The sequence below is a fragment of the Akanthomyces muscarius genome, chromosome 2 (assembly GCF_028009165.1).
Source record: "Akanthomyces muscarius strain Ve6 chromosome 2, whole genome shotgun sequence".
Taxonomy (NCBI): Eukaryota; Fungi; Ascomycota; class Sordariomycetes; order Hypocreales; family Cordycipitaceae; genus Akanthomyces; species Akanthomyces muscarius.
The window spans coordinates 4,882,966-4,898,435 of record NC_079242.1 but is presented as its reverse complement, the minus strand read 5'-3'; the positions used below and the strand labels follow the sequence as shown (position 1 = coordinate 4,898,435).

Genomic DNA, 15,470 nt, shown 5'->3' with positions numbered 1-15,470 from the left:
ATGATGCAGACACAAGAGGCGCGGCTTTGCGTGACGAGCCATCTGCGTCGGTACAGCCCTGACCAGCCCTGGCACAGGCCAACAGTACTGGTACTTGAGGACCGAGCTACCTGGGCAGATGGTACCTTGCTCACGCACTGCTTCCACGCCACTGGACAGGTACCTATTTACTGCACAGCGTTAAGCTAGCTGGTGGCATCAGGGACGCCAAAAAAAAAAGCCCACGCCGGGAAACCAGAATGATTAATGCATTTCTATCAAATTTTAACAAATTGCCGAAAATAATCAAATAAAAGCTGATGGCTGTCTATGCTGGAACCAGACTGCGGCCGCATTATACCGTTGTAGACAGATGCTGTTTGCTGAGTACCCCGTTGCCCTCACCTAATTTGCCACTGCCCACGTACTCGCCTAACACGTTACCTACACTACGGCTAAACATTTTGACTTTTTGCCCCCGCAACGCATGGCTGAGGAGCGCGCCAACGGCCAAGCTTCTTCTTGTTGTAGTACCCAGCACCAGTATGATGCTGCCCGCGTCTTGCTCCAAAGCTGCAGCCCGGTTTACCAGTCAATACACTGTTGCTTGGAACAAAACTAGCCCACGATAGCCGGATCTGCTCGGCGACTCGTTCACCAGCTCCAAACACCTCCACACAGTCAAGCTTGAGATCGGTAGCTGGTCAACTTTTGCCCTGGCCTCTACACGCACCACACCGTTGCAAGCTGTCGCAGGGGGTATGCCAGGGTAAATACATCATGTGAAGACCATGCACGTACCAGACATGCAGGATACATGGCTACGAGCCTGCGACACGCACAAACCTACCGAGCCGTGACGGCTGTCGAGCCTAGGGTAGCACAAAGCTGTGTCGTCGCAAGCAAGCTGATACTTTGTAGAGCTTTGAGTCACCTAGCAATAAGGTACATGGGCTTCCCCGCGGACCACCAGACGATGCTGGTTGGCTGTCTGGCGCCACCTCCAACATGTGAAAGGCAATAGCCCAAACGTGGCTGGGATCGTCTCTCCCGCTGCCTGCCCACATTCGATTTCGAACAAAGTGGCTCACGACCGGCGGCTGCAGAAACACTGCAAGAAGCCGTCTGTGTAACATTTCTAGAAGAATATCAAAGGGCGGGAAACGTAGACTTGACAAATGATTTCACACTCGAAATCAGTCTCTTCACTACTTTGTAAACGCAGACATTCCCCTCTTGGCTTGTATGTTGTAGCCTGGTGTGCAAGCGCACCGGGCACACTCATTTTCATGCTAGTTGGCATTGTGCAGTAGCCTCGCAGCCAAACTCTGTCGCCACAGTAGCATTGGGCAGCAAGGACGCCGAGCGCCAGCAGTAATGGCATATGCACCCGAGACGGAACGCACCCGTAGGTTGGTAGGTAGGTAGCATTTCGTTTGGAGATGGGCAGACACGAAAATAAGAGACACGCAGCGCTCCTGTAACGCGGGGAAGCACGGCTTGGAAAATGAGGGGAAGCTCCGGGGCGATTGTTTCTGTTCTCGTCTTCCCGGAAGTTGATGTCTTCTTGAGGCCCATAATCATGTCTCTTTCTCTTCTTTACTTGAGTCTATTCCTCCTTCATGCCACCTCGTGAGTTTCAAGAGCTCCCGACTGCGTCTCCAGCTTTGTCCGTCTTGGCCCTGATCGGGAGCCGATACCGCTTCGCGCTGTGGGGTAAAATCCTGAGAGAAGCCCCCCGAAAATCAAAGCTGTCACTGTCCCGACCCAGTCACAAGCTTTCGCGCTGGGTCCCAGAAAATACCCTTGGAATCTCTACCATTTCTGCGCATGCGACACTTTTCCCCTCTATAACTGTACGCCTCTCCTCTACCGGCCGTGTTAGCATTCATCGCAGCGATTGATCTCAGCTACCCCAAAGTCTTTTTAATTTGGTTTGCCCGTTGGAAGCACCGACACCCACGGGCCTCCCTCCCGCCTGACGATTGCTCTGCCCGCCTGGCCAGCCCAGCACACACGACCAAGGTACCCCTACCCAGGGACAGCTTTACCCCGACCACAACAGAGCTTGCACCCGCTGCATGGACCAATAACCATGCTGTCGAATGCGATGCGCCATACGCGGCCGCGGCAGCGGCTCACCGATCCCCTCACCAGGACCACCGCCGCCAGACCGTCGCATCAACGTCCGATGGCCGGACGTGGAGCTGCTACAGCCGCCGGAGCATGGCGACCAGTCTCTGTCCTCGACGAGTACGTCCAGCACAATCCAGCGATTCGCACGAAATAATAAAGAACAATTTGCGGCACCGCAACCAAAGAAGAACCAATTGATTTCGCTAACACGCTGCAGCTGGGTTGCTCGCGAGGCCCGCCCCATTAGCCTGCGCCAGCTCATGGTCTTTGGCCGCTCCCTTACCGAAAACCGCCTCATCAGCTCCGCCAACTATGTCCGCACAGAATTACCATCCCGGTGTGTACCTAACTGAGCCCGTTCAGCTCACTGTTTCACGTCAGTCAAGCTAACACTGCGCAGAATCGCACATCGCCTCCGCGACATGCAGCAGCTCCCCTACGTCGTCGTCACGAACCCCCACATCAACGACGTCTACAACCTCTACTACAACGCCTTTGACACGTTTCGCAAGATCAAAGAAGTAAAGACCCTCGAGGACAATGACCACCTCTGCGACGTCATCAGCCAGAACCTCAAGGGCCACCTGACCGTCATCCCCAAGCTCGCCATGGGCATCCTCGAGTGTGGCGGGCTGATGAACCCTCAAGATCTCGACAAGTTTATGAATACCGTGTTACGATCCGTATGTCCTCAAATCACGTACCTTTATCTTGCTTCATTCCTTACAAAACCTGAAGCAAAGCAAGCAAGCAAGCTAACCTGCAAAAACAGCGCATATCTCGGCGCGTCATTGCCGAGCAGCACCTCTCCCTCACCGAGACCTACCACTCGCCGCACTTTTCCCCCGGCGCCAAGCTCTCCGAGAGCGACTTCATCGGCGAGGTCTTCATCAAGTGCCAGGCGCGCGACGTCATCGACCGCTGCGCGGCCGCCGTCACCGCCCTCGCTCGCTCCACCAACGGCCCCGACGCCCAGGTGCCCGCCATCCGCGTCGACGGCCACCTCAGCGCCTCCTTCCCCTACATCCTCAGCCATCTCGAGTACATCATCGGCGAGCTCCTCCGGAACTCGGTGCAGGCCGTCATCGACTGGCAGGCCAAACTCCAGGAAAAATCTGCCGCCGCAATAGAGCCCCCGCCGCCGATTGAGGTCACGATATGCGAGGCGCAGGAGCACGTCATCATCCGCATCTCGGACCGCGGCGGCGGCATCCCCCGCGAGGAGCTGCCCTACCTGTGGTCCTTTTCCAAGGGCCCGCAGTCGGCCAGCCGCCTCGAGAACCTCGGCCGCGTGCCGCGCATGGCCGCCACCATGCAGGAGCTGCACATTGACGAGCTCGGCCGCGCCGACCTCAAGGCGCCCTCCTACCCGACGCCACCGCCGCCGCCGCCCTCGCCGCAGGAGCAGGCGCCAACGGCCGCGACGCCGCACACGCCATCGCAGCAGAACTCGCTGTCCAGCCTCACCAGCCGCCCGCCCAACCTGCGCCTCGGCATGGGCCTGCCGCTCAGCCGCGTCTACGCCGAGTACTGGGCCGGCAGCCTGCACGTCCACAGCCTCGAGGGCTACGGCGTCGACGCCTTTTTGCAGATCTCGCGGCTAGGCAACAAGAACGAGCAGCTCACGACGCGCGCCAGCATGGACGCTGTATGAGACAGAACATATGGTCCAGAGCGCTGCCACGCACAACCAGTCCACATCTTTCTTGTACATATATGCTCAATGGGCGGCGTGGTGTGGGAGGCTGGCTTATTAGTTCTCACGAGACAACATCGGGTGTTGTGCAAAAACACTCTGTGCTGACACTTTTTTTTCTTTTCTGTCTTTGTTGGCAGAGACACACTTAGTAGTCTGCTGCATTCAGTGGCTGCACGAGGAAAAAAAAAAGCAACCATTAAATCAGGGGCTTCGTGTCCAGAGGTCGGGTGCAACTTTGATGTTTATTTGCTTTTTTACATCTTCTCATTCATTCTGATTATCATTTGGTCGAGGCGAGGAGTTTTTCTGGTTAGCTGTTTTGCATGTTTTACTGCTGTTTCTGGAGTTCTTCATCTGTACTTTTTCTAGCATTTACTGGAGGCAAAGACCACCGCCACTTCAAACATTTATCGTCGCCCAGCATGTCTCTCTTCATTACAGGCTAACAAACGCAAATTGAATATACGAGACTTGAGTTAATAAAGGGAATAAAATAAGGCTACATTATCAAAACTTCCACGACAAATCTTGCTCGTCAAGGGATTATTAACTTTTTGGCTCTCCTTGGCCAATTACGCAACGAGGCCGAACAGCGAGCAAGCAAGCGCTGTTCCTCCACAATCTAAAGGTGCCATTCATGAGGCAGACCCATATCGCCAATGCTGGAACCCGCTGCCAAGAATATCCATGCTTGTATTCCCATATGGTGCTATTCGGCCTTTTCAACGTCATGCCCGAGATGGGGCGTAGATGCGAAAACCGCAAACGCCTGACTGTCAAGTCGCTCTGCAAGCAAGACACGAAACATTGTCGAAATGCTTAGCGGCGGCCGTGGCTGCGGACAGCGCTGCCCTGCATGGACTCGAGCTCCGACTCGAGCTGCTTGATCTGAGCGTGAGTCTGCTCGAGATCCTTGTTGAGGCGGTCACGCTCGGAGATGAGCTTCTGCTCCCACTGGCGGAAGCGCTGTTCCTCGATCTTAACCTGCTCAGTGAAACGCTTGCGGAGGGCCTCTTCCTCTTCCTTAAACTTGGGGTTATCGAGCTTGCGGGGGCGGGCCTCGCCAAACTTGCGCGTCTCCATCTGCTGAGCGCGGTAAGCTTCGTAGTGAAGCTCCTCGGTCGTGTGGATGAGATCGAGCATGTGGGTGCGAATCAGAATGGATCGAAGCTTCTTAAAGTCGCAGTGGTCCTCGTTTTCGACTTCGGCAACGCCCCAAGAGTACTGACGGCCCTTGACGATGCGTCCGTCGGTCGTCTTGACGTCCTTTTCGGAACCGATCACAGCAAAAGGCATAGCGGCCATGAGGCTGCGCGCGTGCTGGGCAGCAGCATCGTCGTCCTCCTCTACCGGGGGCTGATAAATCTTAATATTCTGCGCCTCGATGACGGCGGCGATCTGGAAAAGTTAGCAGTGATACTGTATTAGAGTTTCATGTCCAACGTACGCGCTGCTTGAATTTGGCCAAGTCGGCAGGGCTGAGAGTATCAGCCTTGGCGATGACGGGAATCAGGTTCACGCGGGTGCAGAGCTTCTTCATGACCTCGATATCGAGTGGCTTGAGAGTGTGGCCGGTAGGGCGGATAAAGTATAGACAGGCGTGGACACGGAGATCAATCTTGTCCTGGCGGCGGGGCTGCTGCTCCTGAAGCATGTAGGACTCGTGCTGGTCGTCGAGGAACTCGATAATGGGCATCCAGGAGTCACGGTTGTTGACGTAGTCTCCGAATCCGGGCGTGTCGATGACGGTCAGGCGAACTACAATACTGTTAGCACTCGGGAAGCTTGCCCGTGAGACGTGGGAAGCACGCACCCTTGAAGAACTTCTCCTCGAGCTCGGCCTTGGTGATCTCAATCTCGACAGTCTTGTCGACCTGCTTCTGATGACGACGCTTGTGGTCGGCATAGTTCTTGATGGTGGTCGAGAACAGCGTGTTGATGAAAGTCGTCTTTCCGAGGCCAGACTCTCCAGCAACCTAATGGCGGAGCTGTTAGCGGTGTCATGGTCAAATGGCGGGATGCAGCCCTGCTCGCGCGAAGGGTAGCACAGAGGAGGGAAGAGACGTCTGCATACCATAATGGTGAAGCCGGCACCGCGCTTTGCGACAATCTTGTGACGCTGGTTAGGCAGATTGGCAATGCCAATTGGCGACGCACTCTCGGCGTTGGCAGGAGCCATCTTGAATATGATGAGGGGTGAGCTGTCGGGGAATGAATAGACGAGAGAGGAGAAGTCGGCACGGTGACCAAAGAATGAATCGACAAGCAGCAAAGGACGACCCAAGATATCTGCCTATCAAATGCTGAGATCGATTGATCAAGAAGAGCGTTTGGCAGGATGGTCCAAAGGTGGAGGAGGTTCGGAGCTTGGATGGGTGGGCGTTCAGGGGCACCAAAGGGGGGTCGTGGCCACCAATTTTGCTGGTCTTGGATTCGTCTGGGGGTCTTGTCTTGCGGGCAGCGCTGGTCACTGGTCAGTGCGATGGGACATGGGGCAAGCACCAGAACGGCCCCCCTTTCCCAGCCAACGGCCAGACGCTGCTGGCAGTGGCAGCGACCGGCAAGGCGGTCAGTGCGCTCCACCGCCAATTTGGTCGCTGTGGCTGGCGCCGGCAGTGGCTACCAGTACAATGGAGGCCACATGGAACAACTAATGGCCGGCCCCTCCAAAAATTTCGGCCTATCGATAAGCATCGCAGCTTGGAAAGTTTTGGACGGCCAATTGCAACTTTTGCGAATAATGGACGCCAGACGACAATGAAGACCGATTTCAGGGTATGCTGCCTCTGAATGTTCGGAGCGTACTCTAGAACCAGTTACTAACTTTTACAGTTTTCCAATTTGCTGGGCACGGTGTACTGCCAGGGCAATCTGCTCTACAGTCCCGATGGCACCCACCTCTTCTCGCCCGTCGGCAACAGAGTGACGGTTTTTAACCTCGTTGAGTATGTACAGACACTGAAACTCCAGCCAAGCTTGCGATACTAATTTCGCTAGAAATAAATCATATACCCTTCCGTTTGCGCACCGCAAAAATATTGCACGCCTCGGTCTCACCCCGCGCGGCAACCTCCTCCTCACAGTCGACGAAGATGGCCACGCCATTCTGACAAACGTCCCCCGAAGAATATCGATATACCACTTTTCCTTCAAGGGCAAAATCACCGCGCTCTCCTTCTCGCCTTCGGGCCGCCACTTTGCCGTCGGCCTCGGCCGCAAACTCGAGGTCTGGCACGTGCCGTCCACGCCGGATACCAACGCCGGCGGCGAGCTTGAATTTGCGCCGTTTGTAAAGCACCACACGCACACCGGGCACTTTGACGACGTGCAGCACATTGAGTGGTCCAGCGACTCGCGCTTCTTCCTCACAGCCTCCAAGGACCTCACAGCGAGGATATGGAGCGTCGGCGCTGAGGAGGGCTTCACGCCGACGGTGCTCTCAGGGCACAAGCAGCCCGTCATTGGCGCCTGGTTCTCGGAGAACCAGGAAATCATCTACACGGTCAGCAAAGACGGCGCCGTGTTTGACTGGCGCTATGTGAAGCCGCTCAACCGCGTCAAGGAGGATGATGAGGACATGGACGAGGACGACGACTCCGATATGCACTGGCGCATTGTACAGAAGCACTATTTCATGCAAGGCAGCGCCAATGTCCGCTGCGCTTCTTTCCACCCCGAGTCGAACCTACTCGTCGCCGGCTTCTCCAACGGCCTCTTTGGCCTCTACGAGATGCCCGACTTTAACAATATCCACAAGCTCAGCATCTCACAAAACGATATTGACTTTGTCACCATCAACAAGAGCGGCGAGTGGCTTGCGTTTGGCGCCTCCAAGCTCGGCCAGCTTCTGGTCTGGGAGTGGCAGTCCGAGTCCTACATCCTCAAGCAGCAGGGCCACTTTGACTCGATGAACTCGCTCGTCTACTCGCCTGACGGCACCAAAATTGTCACCACCGCTGACGACGGCAAGATCAAAGTCTGGGATATCGAGTCCGGCTTCTGCATCGTCACCTTTACCGAGCACACGTCTGGCGTCACCGCCTGCGAGTTTGCCAAAAAGGGCAACGTCCTCTTCACGTCCAGCCTCGACGGCTCCATCCGCGCCTGGGACCTCATCCGCTACCGCAACTTCCGCACCTTTACGGCGCCCACGCGCCTCTCCTTCTCCAGCATGGCCGTCGACCCTAGCGGTGAGGTCGTGGCCGCCGGCTCCCTCGACTCCTTTGACATCCACATCTGGTCCGTGCAGACCGGCCAGCTGCTGGACCAGCTGTCGGGCCACGAGGGCCCCGTCTCGTCGCTCGCGTTTGCGCCCAACGGCGACTCTCTCGTCTCGGGCAGTTGGGACCGCACCGCGCGCATCTGGTCCATCTTCAGCCGCACGCAGACGAGCGAGCCGCTGCAGTTGCAGGCCGACGTGCTCGACATTGCGGTACGCCCGGACTCGCTGCAGCTCGCCATCTCCACGCTCGACGGGCAGCTGACGTTTTGGAGCATGGAGGCCGAGCAGGTCGCCGGTGTCGATGGGCGACGCGACGCCTCGGGCGGGCGCAAAATCACCGACCGCCGCACCGCCGCCAACGTGGCCGGCGCAAAGGCCTACAACTCGATACGGTACAGCACCGACGGCAGCTGCATCCTCGCCGGCGGCAACTCCAAGTACATCTGCCTCTACTCCGTCACCACCATGGTGCTGCTCAAGAAGTTCACCGTCAGCGTCAACCTCTCGCTCTCGGGCACGCAGGAGTTCCTCAACAGCAGGCTCCTCACCGAGGCCGGCACAGCCGCCGACATTGACGACGACGAGATTTCGGACCGCGAGGCCGCCCGCGCCGCCGAGGGCCTGCCCGGCTCCAAGCGCGGCGGCGACCCCTCGGCCCGCCGGCGCTTCCCCGAGGTGCGCGTCAGCGGCATCGCCTTTTCGCCCGCCGGCACCTCGTTCTGCGCCGCCTCCACCGAGGGCCTGCTCATCTACAGCCTCGACACGACGGTGCAGTTTGACCCGTTTGACCTGCATATGGAGATTACGCCGGCGTCGACCCTCGCGGTGCTCGAGACGGAGCGCGACTACCTCAAGGCGCTCGTCATGGCGTTTCGCCTCAACGAGGCCGCCATCGTGCAGCGCGTCTTCCAGGCCGTGCCCCCCGCGGACATTGGCCTCGCCGTCGCGGGCCTGCCCGTCGTCTACGTCCCGCGCCTGCTGCGGTTCGTCGCCGCGCAGACCGAGGAGTCGCCGCACATGGAGTTTTGCCTGCTCTGGATCAAGGCCCTCGTCGACAGCCACGGCGCCTGGCTGACGGCCCACCGCGCCAAGGTCGACGTCGAGCTGCGTGTCGTGAACCGCGCCGTGACTCGCATGCGCGACGATATTAAGCGCCTCGCCGACGAAAACGTCTACATGGTCGACTACCTGCTGGGACAGGCGGGCACAAAGAGCACGAACGAAAAGAAGGCGTTGATGGCTGGGGATGAGGAAGAGAATGGCGCTGTGAGCATTGATGTGGACATGAATGGCGCCGCCGAGGAGGCGTCTAGTGATGACGAGGATGGATGGATTGGGCTGGAGTAGGTGGCAAGACACGTCGGCATATTTGATAATCATGTTATATTTTTGGTTGTTTTTTTCTTGGTTTTCATCATCATAGTCGTATTCATAGAGCAATCGTGGGGCGTTATTGATACAATACAAAAAAGTTGAATACCCAAAATACCGTCCACAGGCCAGCCCATTACGGACTGCAGTTAAAGTCGCGAACTAGAGAGAGGTCTGCCATGAGCGACATCAGACTCCATCATATTGGGGATGCGATTCAAGCGGCACGCTTACAGCTTGGGGACTTCCTCCCACGCGCTGTCGAAACCGGCCGAGCGGACCCAGCGCGGCTCCTTTCCGCTCTCGACGTCGGCTCCCTCGACGCTGTCGAGTAGCGCATAGTGCGCCTTGAGCCACGTCTCGTCGTCCTCGAAGCGGATCCACGACGGGCGCTGCTGCCGCGGGCGGTCGAGATACGGCCTCGAGGCCTGCTGCGCGAGCAGCAGCGCGCGCGCGACCTTGATGACGTGCCCGTCGTCGGGGATGGCGTGCAGCCGCGGCAGCAGCTCCTCGGGCCTGCCGACCATCCTGTCGGCCTTACCGGTGCGGATGTCGAGCGGCACGTAGGCGCGCAGCGCGGCCATGTCGAAGCGCGGGCTGCCGCGGGACAGGAACGTCAGGATGCCGGTGCGCAGCTTCCACTCGAGGAGGCGGAGCTTGGCGGCCGCGGGGATCCAGTCCTGGGTCTTGAGCCAGAGGAACGCGGGGCTGAGGTTGTTGTGATGGCTGTTGTAGCCAAGTGTTAGCACGCGCGAATGGGAGGAGGAGGAAAAGGAGAGGGAGGACAGTTGCAAAGAGAAGAGAGAGAGAGAGAACTTGCATGATGAAAAAGTCAAACTTGGGCTTGTGAGGCGGGTGGAAGATGGACGCGGCGGCAAAGTACGCCGACGCGTGCACCATGGCGTCGACCTGCTCGTCGAAGCCGTCCGGGCCGACCTTGACGTTGGCGGCGAGGTAGTCGGCGACCTGGTCCGGGATGCGGTCCAGCACGGCGGCCTGGCTCCCGTCGCCGTCCTCCCACCGCGACTCGGCCACCAGGTGCGGGTACTCGGCGGCGATGGTGTCGTAGAGGTCGGCCAGGTGGCGCTGCTTCGCGGGCGGGTTCTGCTGGATCTTTTCGTCGACGGTGGCGAAGAGGGGGCCGTAGTTGTCCCTGTGGATGCTCGTCTGCGCGAGGCCCTCGGCGACGATGGCGGGCTGCGCCCACTCGAAGCCGTACATGAGCTGGAGGTACGGGTGTAGAAGGCCTGTTTCAAATGTGACAGATTAGCAAAGGAGAAACTGTTGTTTGTGCGAAGGACAAAGACAAAAAGAAAAAGCGCCTTACCGGCAAAGAGGCGACGAAAGTTTGGTTCCTTGCCAATGAGATACTTGAGGACCGTTTCCTGCCATCCATGCTTCTCGATCTCGCCCTGGTAGAAGCGAAGAAAGTCGCCGTAGTATCGGCCACGGCCGTAGAATTCCTTGGCGGCCTCGTCGTAGTTGTCGCGGAGGGCATTCTGAGCTTTCTCGCCCTGCTCGTTTCGCTTCAGCTGGTAGGATTTATTGTGATCGTAGCCGCGCTGGATGTCCTCGGCCGTGGCACCGGTGCCGTACAGCGCCAGCAGCTGATGGACAAGCTAAGTGATAGATTAGCAACATGCTAGCCCAGGTGAGTATCTGACGGCTTTTACATGGTTGTGGTATCCCTTTTCGTTGAAAAAGACATTGTGTTTCTGCAGAGCCCGGAAGTCAGTCAAGCTGCGAAGCTAGCGGCGCAGTTTGGCCTGGACGCACCTCCATGTCTTCCTGCAGCAGCGCGCTGACCTTGGCCGCGGCCTCGGGCGTCTGCTTCATGCCCAAAAGACCCGTCTCGTCGGCGCGGACCTGGATATGCGTCGGGGAGCCCATGGTGTACAGTTGTCTGCGGGTATCTAGCGGAGATGTGCGGTGGACTGTTGTGTGGCGATGCGCTGTGATGCGAGGGAGAAGGCGATGCGATTCTACAGATCTCGCTCGCAGCAGTGGAAGACGCATGCAGGGCCTGGGGTTTTATACATGTAGATGCGACCGCCCCCAAAACGCATCCAGCGAGCCCTGCCTAGTTGCTCCGGACGGAAAGCCTTAGTCTACAAAAGCGTTGGTGGGAGCTTCGGACAGCGTGGCGCCGCGACCTGCGATGCGCCGAGAGAAACAAGACCGGCGGAAAAGTAGCGTCGGTAGAAAAACTTAGGCCGATGGAGCGCGAGCAAGTAGAAGAAGGGGGTTTTCTGTGGCGCGGAGGCTGAAAGACAACGAATGCCAGAGAAACGATTCTTTGCGCTTACCAGGTCGTGTTCGGACTGGGGAGGTCTCCGAGCTTCTAGGTACGGAGCAGGTAGAGCAGACAGAGAGCAGCTAGGTTGGCGATGCGGAGCCTATGACGCTAGAATTGGAAAACGGGCGGCGCGGATTGGCTCATGGCGAAAGTCGTTGATGATACTTGCATCTAGAAAAATTGAGCATTTGCATATCCAATTATAGGTAGTTGTGTTTAATCAGCCATCGGAAATATTGCCCCGGATTTTGCTTGTCGGAGCCGAAACCGTGCAGACAGACAGCGGCGGCGGGGGGCTCGGTACCGATCCAGTGTCTTCCTTTGCCACACTTGCCATTGCGAGTTTCGGCAAAAGGACACGATGCTAGAAACGGATGACAAATGATGGAAAAAGATGCCACACGTATGGGAGCGAAACTAGTTCAAGTCTCGATGGTATTTTGCATGTAAGATGTCGAGGAAAAGGCTGCTTAGAAATGTCAGGCGTCATACTGGTCGGAGACCGACGACGGGGTCGGGCAACAAGTGGCCGAGTGCCGACGACACACCAGCGAACGCAGATCGATGCTGAGAAATAGCCTCGTGCCTACTAATAAGCGACGCAGACGGCGACATTTTTTCAAACCACCATTTGCAATGGCAGAAGCCCGGCCATCTTGGTCAGGAACGGCATCTACACGTGCTTCCCAGCCCTACCGGTATGCTGCCCTCCCCCACACAGAGCCCCAGCCTCTACCCAGCGCAGATTGCACAGTTCTGTATCTGTAGATTGTAGGGATTGCTACGGCGTGGACGGTTGAGTCTCCATTTGCGGGACACAAGCCCCCCCTTTGTAAGTTGTTGGTCAATGCATCCATACTTTGTACATATGTGACAGGCCTCCGGTGAAGCTTGCTGCCTCGGCCAGAGCCACCACAGATACCGGCAATTCAGGGCCTACGTGTTCCATGTCGTTTTTGTACGCGTGTATTCAATGCGATCCAGTTTCTGTCCTCGCCAACGTACGCCTGCCCTCGAACCCCCCGTCGGCAATACAACAGAGCAGCGACAGCCTACAAGGCAACGAAACAGACTTGTACCGAGGTAACCGGCTGTCAGGCCATGTAGATCGCTCTCGTCCCTCGCCGAACCGATCTGATGGGGCTCCTCTCTCTCTTATCAAGGCGGTCCCTCAACGTTTCGTGGGTACGTAGGGTCCCTGCGCAGGGGGGCCAGCAGCGCCAGCCTCGCCAAGTTGACCAAAGGCGTGGAGGGAGGGCTTTGAGGGCCTCCAGGTTGGTAGTAAAGCACGGCGCGAACCTTTAGAATTTAGGTCCGCCGCCGCCGCCGCCTTCTGTCGCTCGTGAGGGGAAGCTCGGCCCTGGCAACTTGGTCCCCAGCGCTAGCGAGAAACCTTGTCAGCCCACGGGCCAAGGAACGTGAGAGAAAAGAGAAGGGAGCGCCAATAATAATGCGGGGTAACTAGCCAACTAAACCTGACCCAAACTTTGCGTTGGAAAAATCGCGGGGCCGGAAAGTGCTAGTTCCCTAGGCACGAGCACACGAAAAGCCACGCGCGGCGGCGGCGGCGGCGGCCGTGCCACGGGACAAGGGGGACATTACGTTGCTCCAAATGCCCAAGAGGCTTGCATAAAAGTGCTCCGTACACAGAAAGGGGCTTAGTTTCATGGGATTCCGGTGGCTGCGTTTAATTTTGAGCTTGCAGAAAGCCCATTGTCACAAGCCACATGTGATGCGGAGAGAGAGGGCCAGTCAGTCGCCCAGGGGAAGCTAGCGAATTGCCAACTATTAAGCCAGTCCGGCGCCAGCCCTGTTCGTTGGTTCTTGACCTCTCTTCCTCTTCTCTTATTCGGCTTCCCTCCTTTTTAGTTTTTTTCTTTCTTTTGGGATTGATACGAGATTGTGAAAATTAGACCTTGCTATACAGTCGCGACTAGATTTGTTCGCAACCGGGCCTCTCAACACAGCCAACCCCCTCTCCCCACGTTCCACTCGAACCAAGTTCCGTACACACCGCCATCACCATGTCGCAAAACGGCGCCCACGAGATCGCGCCGGGCCACCTCGGCAACCTGACCGACGAGCAGGAGGACAAGCTGCGCCAGCTCTGGGCCTTCGGCTTCCAGGTGCTCGAGATGTACGAGACGGAGGCGCGCATCTACGAGGAGAAAAAGGCCCGCGGCGAGGCCGTCGAGCCGGCCGCCGCCGCCGCCGCCTCGCCCAAGCCTGCCTCTGGCGGATGGGGCTTCTTCGGCAAGAAGAAGACGACGGAGCTCACGCACCCCAAGTTCCCCAACTGCGTCAAGGAGATGCAGAAGCTGATGCCCGACGACGAGCCGGACAAGGAGGAGCTGATGAAGCTGGCGCTCGAGGCGCTGGATCTGTACACGCCCGAGACGGCGCGCGCCATCATCGTCGAGGCCGTCAAGCACGAGCACCCGGACACGCTGGCGCTGCGCTTCCTGCGCGCCCGCAAGTGGAACCTGATGCGCGCCGTCGTCATGCTCGCCAAGTCGGTGCGCTGGCGCACCGAGGACATGAAGGTCGACCGCGTGCTCATGCGCCAGGGCGAGGGCCACGCGCTCGAGCAGGAGGTCAACGGCGCCGCCGGCAGCAAGGACAAGACGCTCGGCAAGGACTTTCTGAACCAGATGCGCTGGGCCAAGAGCTTCCTGCACGGCGTGGATCGGGATGGACGGCCGGTGAATTACATCCGTGCCGCGAAGCATCGCGCCTCGGATCAGAGCGTGGAGAGCCTGGAAAGGTTTACCGTGTACAGCATCGAGCTGGCGAGGCTGTCGCTGCAGGCGCCTGTTGAGATGGGTGTAAGTAAAAAAAGAACCCCCCCCTCCAAGCTGCTCACGGAAATGTAAAGGGAAAAAACAAATGAAATTGCAAACTGACGAGACTGCCATGTTTAGACGACCGTGTTTGACCTGACGGGCTTTTCCCTCTCCAACATGGACTACGTCCCCGTCAAGTTCCTGATTCAGTGCCTCGAGGCCAACTACCCCGAGTCGCTGGGCTGCATCCTGATTCACAATGCGCCATGGGGCTTCAGCGGTACGTTTGTCTCTCTCTCTCTATCTTCTCGTCACCATCCCCTTGTTCCGCCCGATACTAATCCCTCCTCTCCAGGCGTCTACCGCATCATCGAGCGCTGGCTGGACCCCGTCGTCGCCTCCAAGGTGCACTTCACCTCTGGCGCCAAGGAGATTAGCAAGTACATTGCGCCCGAGCACCTCGTCGGCGACCTCGGCGGCACCGACCCCTGGGAGTACGAGTACGTGCCGCCCGTCGACGGCGAGAACGCCAAGATGGAGGACACGGCCACGCGCGACAAGCTGCTCGCCCGCCGCAAGGAGCTCGCCGCGCTCTTCGAGGACAAGACCCGCGAGTGGGCCGCCGCGGCCACCACGGACAAGGCCAAGACGAGCGTCATCAAGCACGAGCGCGACGAGCTCGCCAAGCAGCTGGCCGAGAACTTTTGGGAGCTCGACCCGTACCTGCGCGCGCGGTCGCTGTACGATCGCCTCGGCGTCTTCCAGGGCAACGGCAAGGTGGACTGGGCGGCGGCGAAGCGCACGCAGGACGAGCTCAAGGCCAAATAGGGCGGGATGTTGTCATCTAAACAGACTTTGATAGACCGAGGCCGAATGAATGAAACCCAAATTTTTGTCCATTATTCTTTTCTCTTTTAGGATGAAATGCTTTCAAGTCACAGCAGTTTTCGTGATTTGTTTGTTTCATTGCTTTGCATTTAGCAA

The 15,470-nt window shown here is 57.9% G+C and overlaps 6 protein-coding genes across 6 annotated transcripts; 4 read left to right on the top strand and 2 right to left on the bottom strand.

Moving 5' to 3' along the window:
* Positions 1-1,601: 1,601 nt before the first annotated feature.
* LMH87_004759 (uncharacterized protein) lies at positions 1,602-1,909 on the top strand (the record flags this gene model as incomplete). Its single annotated transcript, XM_056196029.1, has 2 exons — positions 1,602-1,835; positions 1,901-1,909. 2 exons carry the CDS (start codon positions 1,602-1,604, stop codon positions 1,907-1,909), a joined length of 243 nt encoding a protein of 80 aa, XP_056049598.1.
* Positions 1,910-2,170: 261 nt separating this feature from the next.
* On the top strand, positions 2,171-3,769 carry LMH87_004758 (uncharacterized protein; the record flags this gene model as incomplete). The annotated part of the gene is made up of 4 exons (XM_056196028.1): positions 2,171-2,232; positions 2,333-2,452; positions 2,516-2,798; positions 2,888-3,769. The coding sequence occupies 4 exons, from the start codon at positions 2,171-2,173 to the stop codon at positions 3,767-3,769; spliced, it is 1,347 nt and encodes a 448-aa protein (XP_056049597.1).
* Positions 3,770-4,633: 864 nt separating this feature from the next.
* LMH87_004757 (uncharacterized protein) lies at positions 4,634-5,993 on the bottom strand (the record flags this gene model as incomplete). The annotated part of the gene is made up of 4 exons (XM_056196027.1): positions 4,634-5,212; positions 5,262-5,572; positions 5,628-5,790; positions 5,889-5,993. The coding sequence occupies 4 exons, from the start codon at positions 5,991-5,993 to the stop codon at positions 4,634-4,636; spliced, it is 1,158 nt and encodes a 385-aa protein (XP_056049596.1).
* Positions 5,994-6,571: 578 nt separating this feature from the next.
* LMH87_004756 (uncharacterized protein) lies at positions 6,572-9,383 on the top strand (the record flags this gene model as incomplete). The annotated part of the gene is made up of 3 exons (XM_056196025.1): positions 6,572-6,589; positions 6,647-6,759; positions 6,812-9,383. The coding sequence occupies 3 exons, from the start codon at positions 6,572-6,574 to the stop codon at positions 9,381-9,383; spliced, it is 2,703 nt and encodes a 900-aa protein (XP_056049595.1).
* A 173-nt stretch (positions 9,384-9,556) lies between these two features.
* Positions 9,557-11,423, bottom strand: LMH87_004755 (uncharacterized protein; the record flags this gene model as incomplete). Its single annotated transcript, XM_056196024.1, has 6 exons — positions 9,557-9,581; positions 9,642-10,133; positions 10,228-10,654; positions 10,735-11,026; positions 11,081-11,122; positions 11,184-11,423. The coding sequence occupies 6 exons, from the start codon at positions 11,421-11,423 to the stop codon at positions 9,557-9,559; spliced, it is 1,518 nt and encodes a 505-aa protein (XP_056049594.1).
* Positions 11,424-13,727: 2,304 nt separating this feature from the next.
* LMH87_004754 (uncharacterized protein) lies at positions 13,728-15,314 on the top strand (the record flags this gene model as incomplete). Its single annotated transcript, XM_056196023.1, has 3 exons — positions 13,728-14,528; positions 14,625-14,766; positions 14,842-15,314. The coding sequence occupies 3 exons, from the start codon at positions 13,728-13,730 to the stop codon at positions 15,312-15,314; spliced, it is 1,416 nt and encodes a 471-aa protein (XP_056049593.1).
* Between the last annotated feature and the right edge of the window lie 156 nt (positions 15,315-15,470).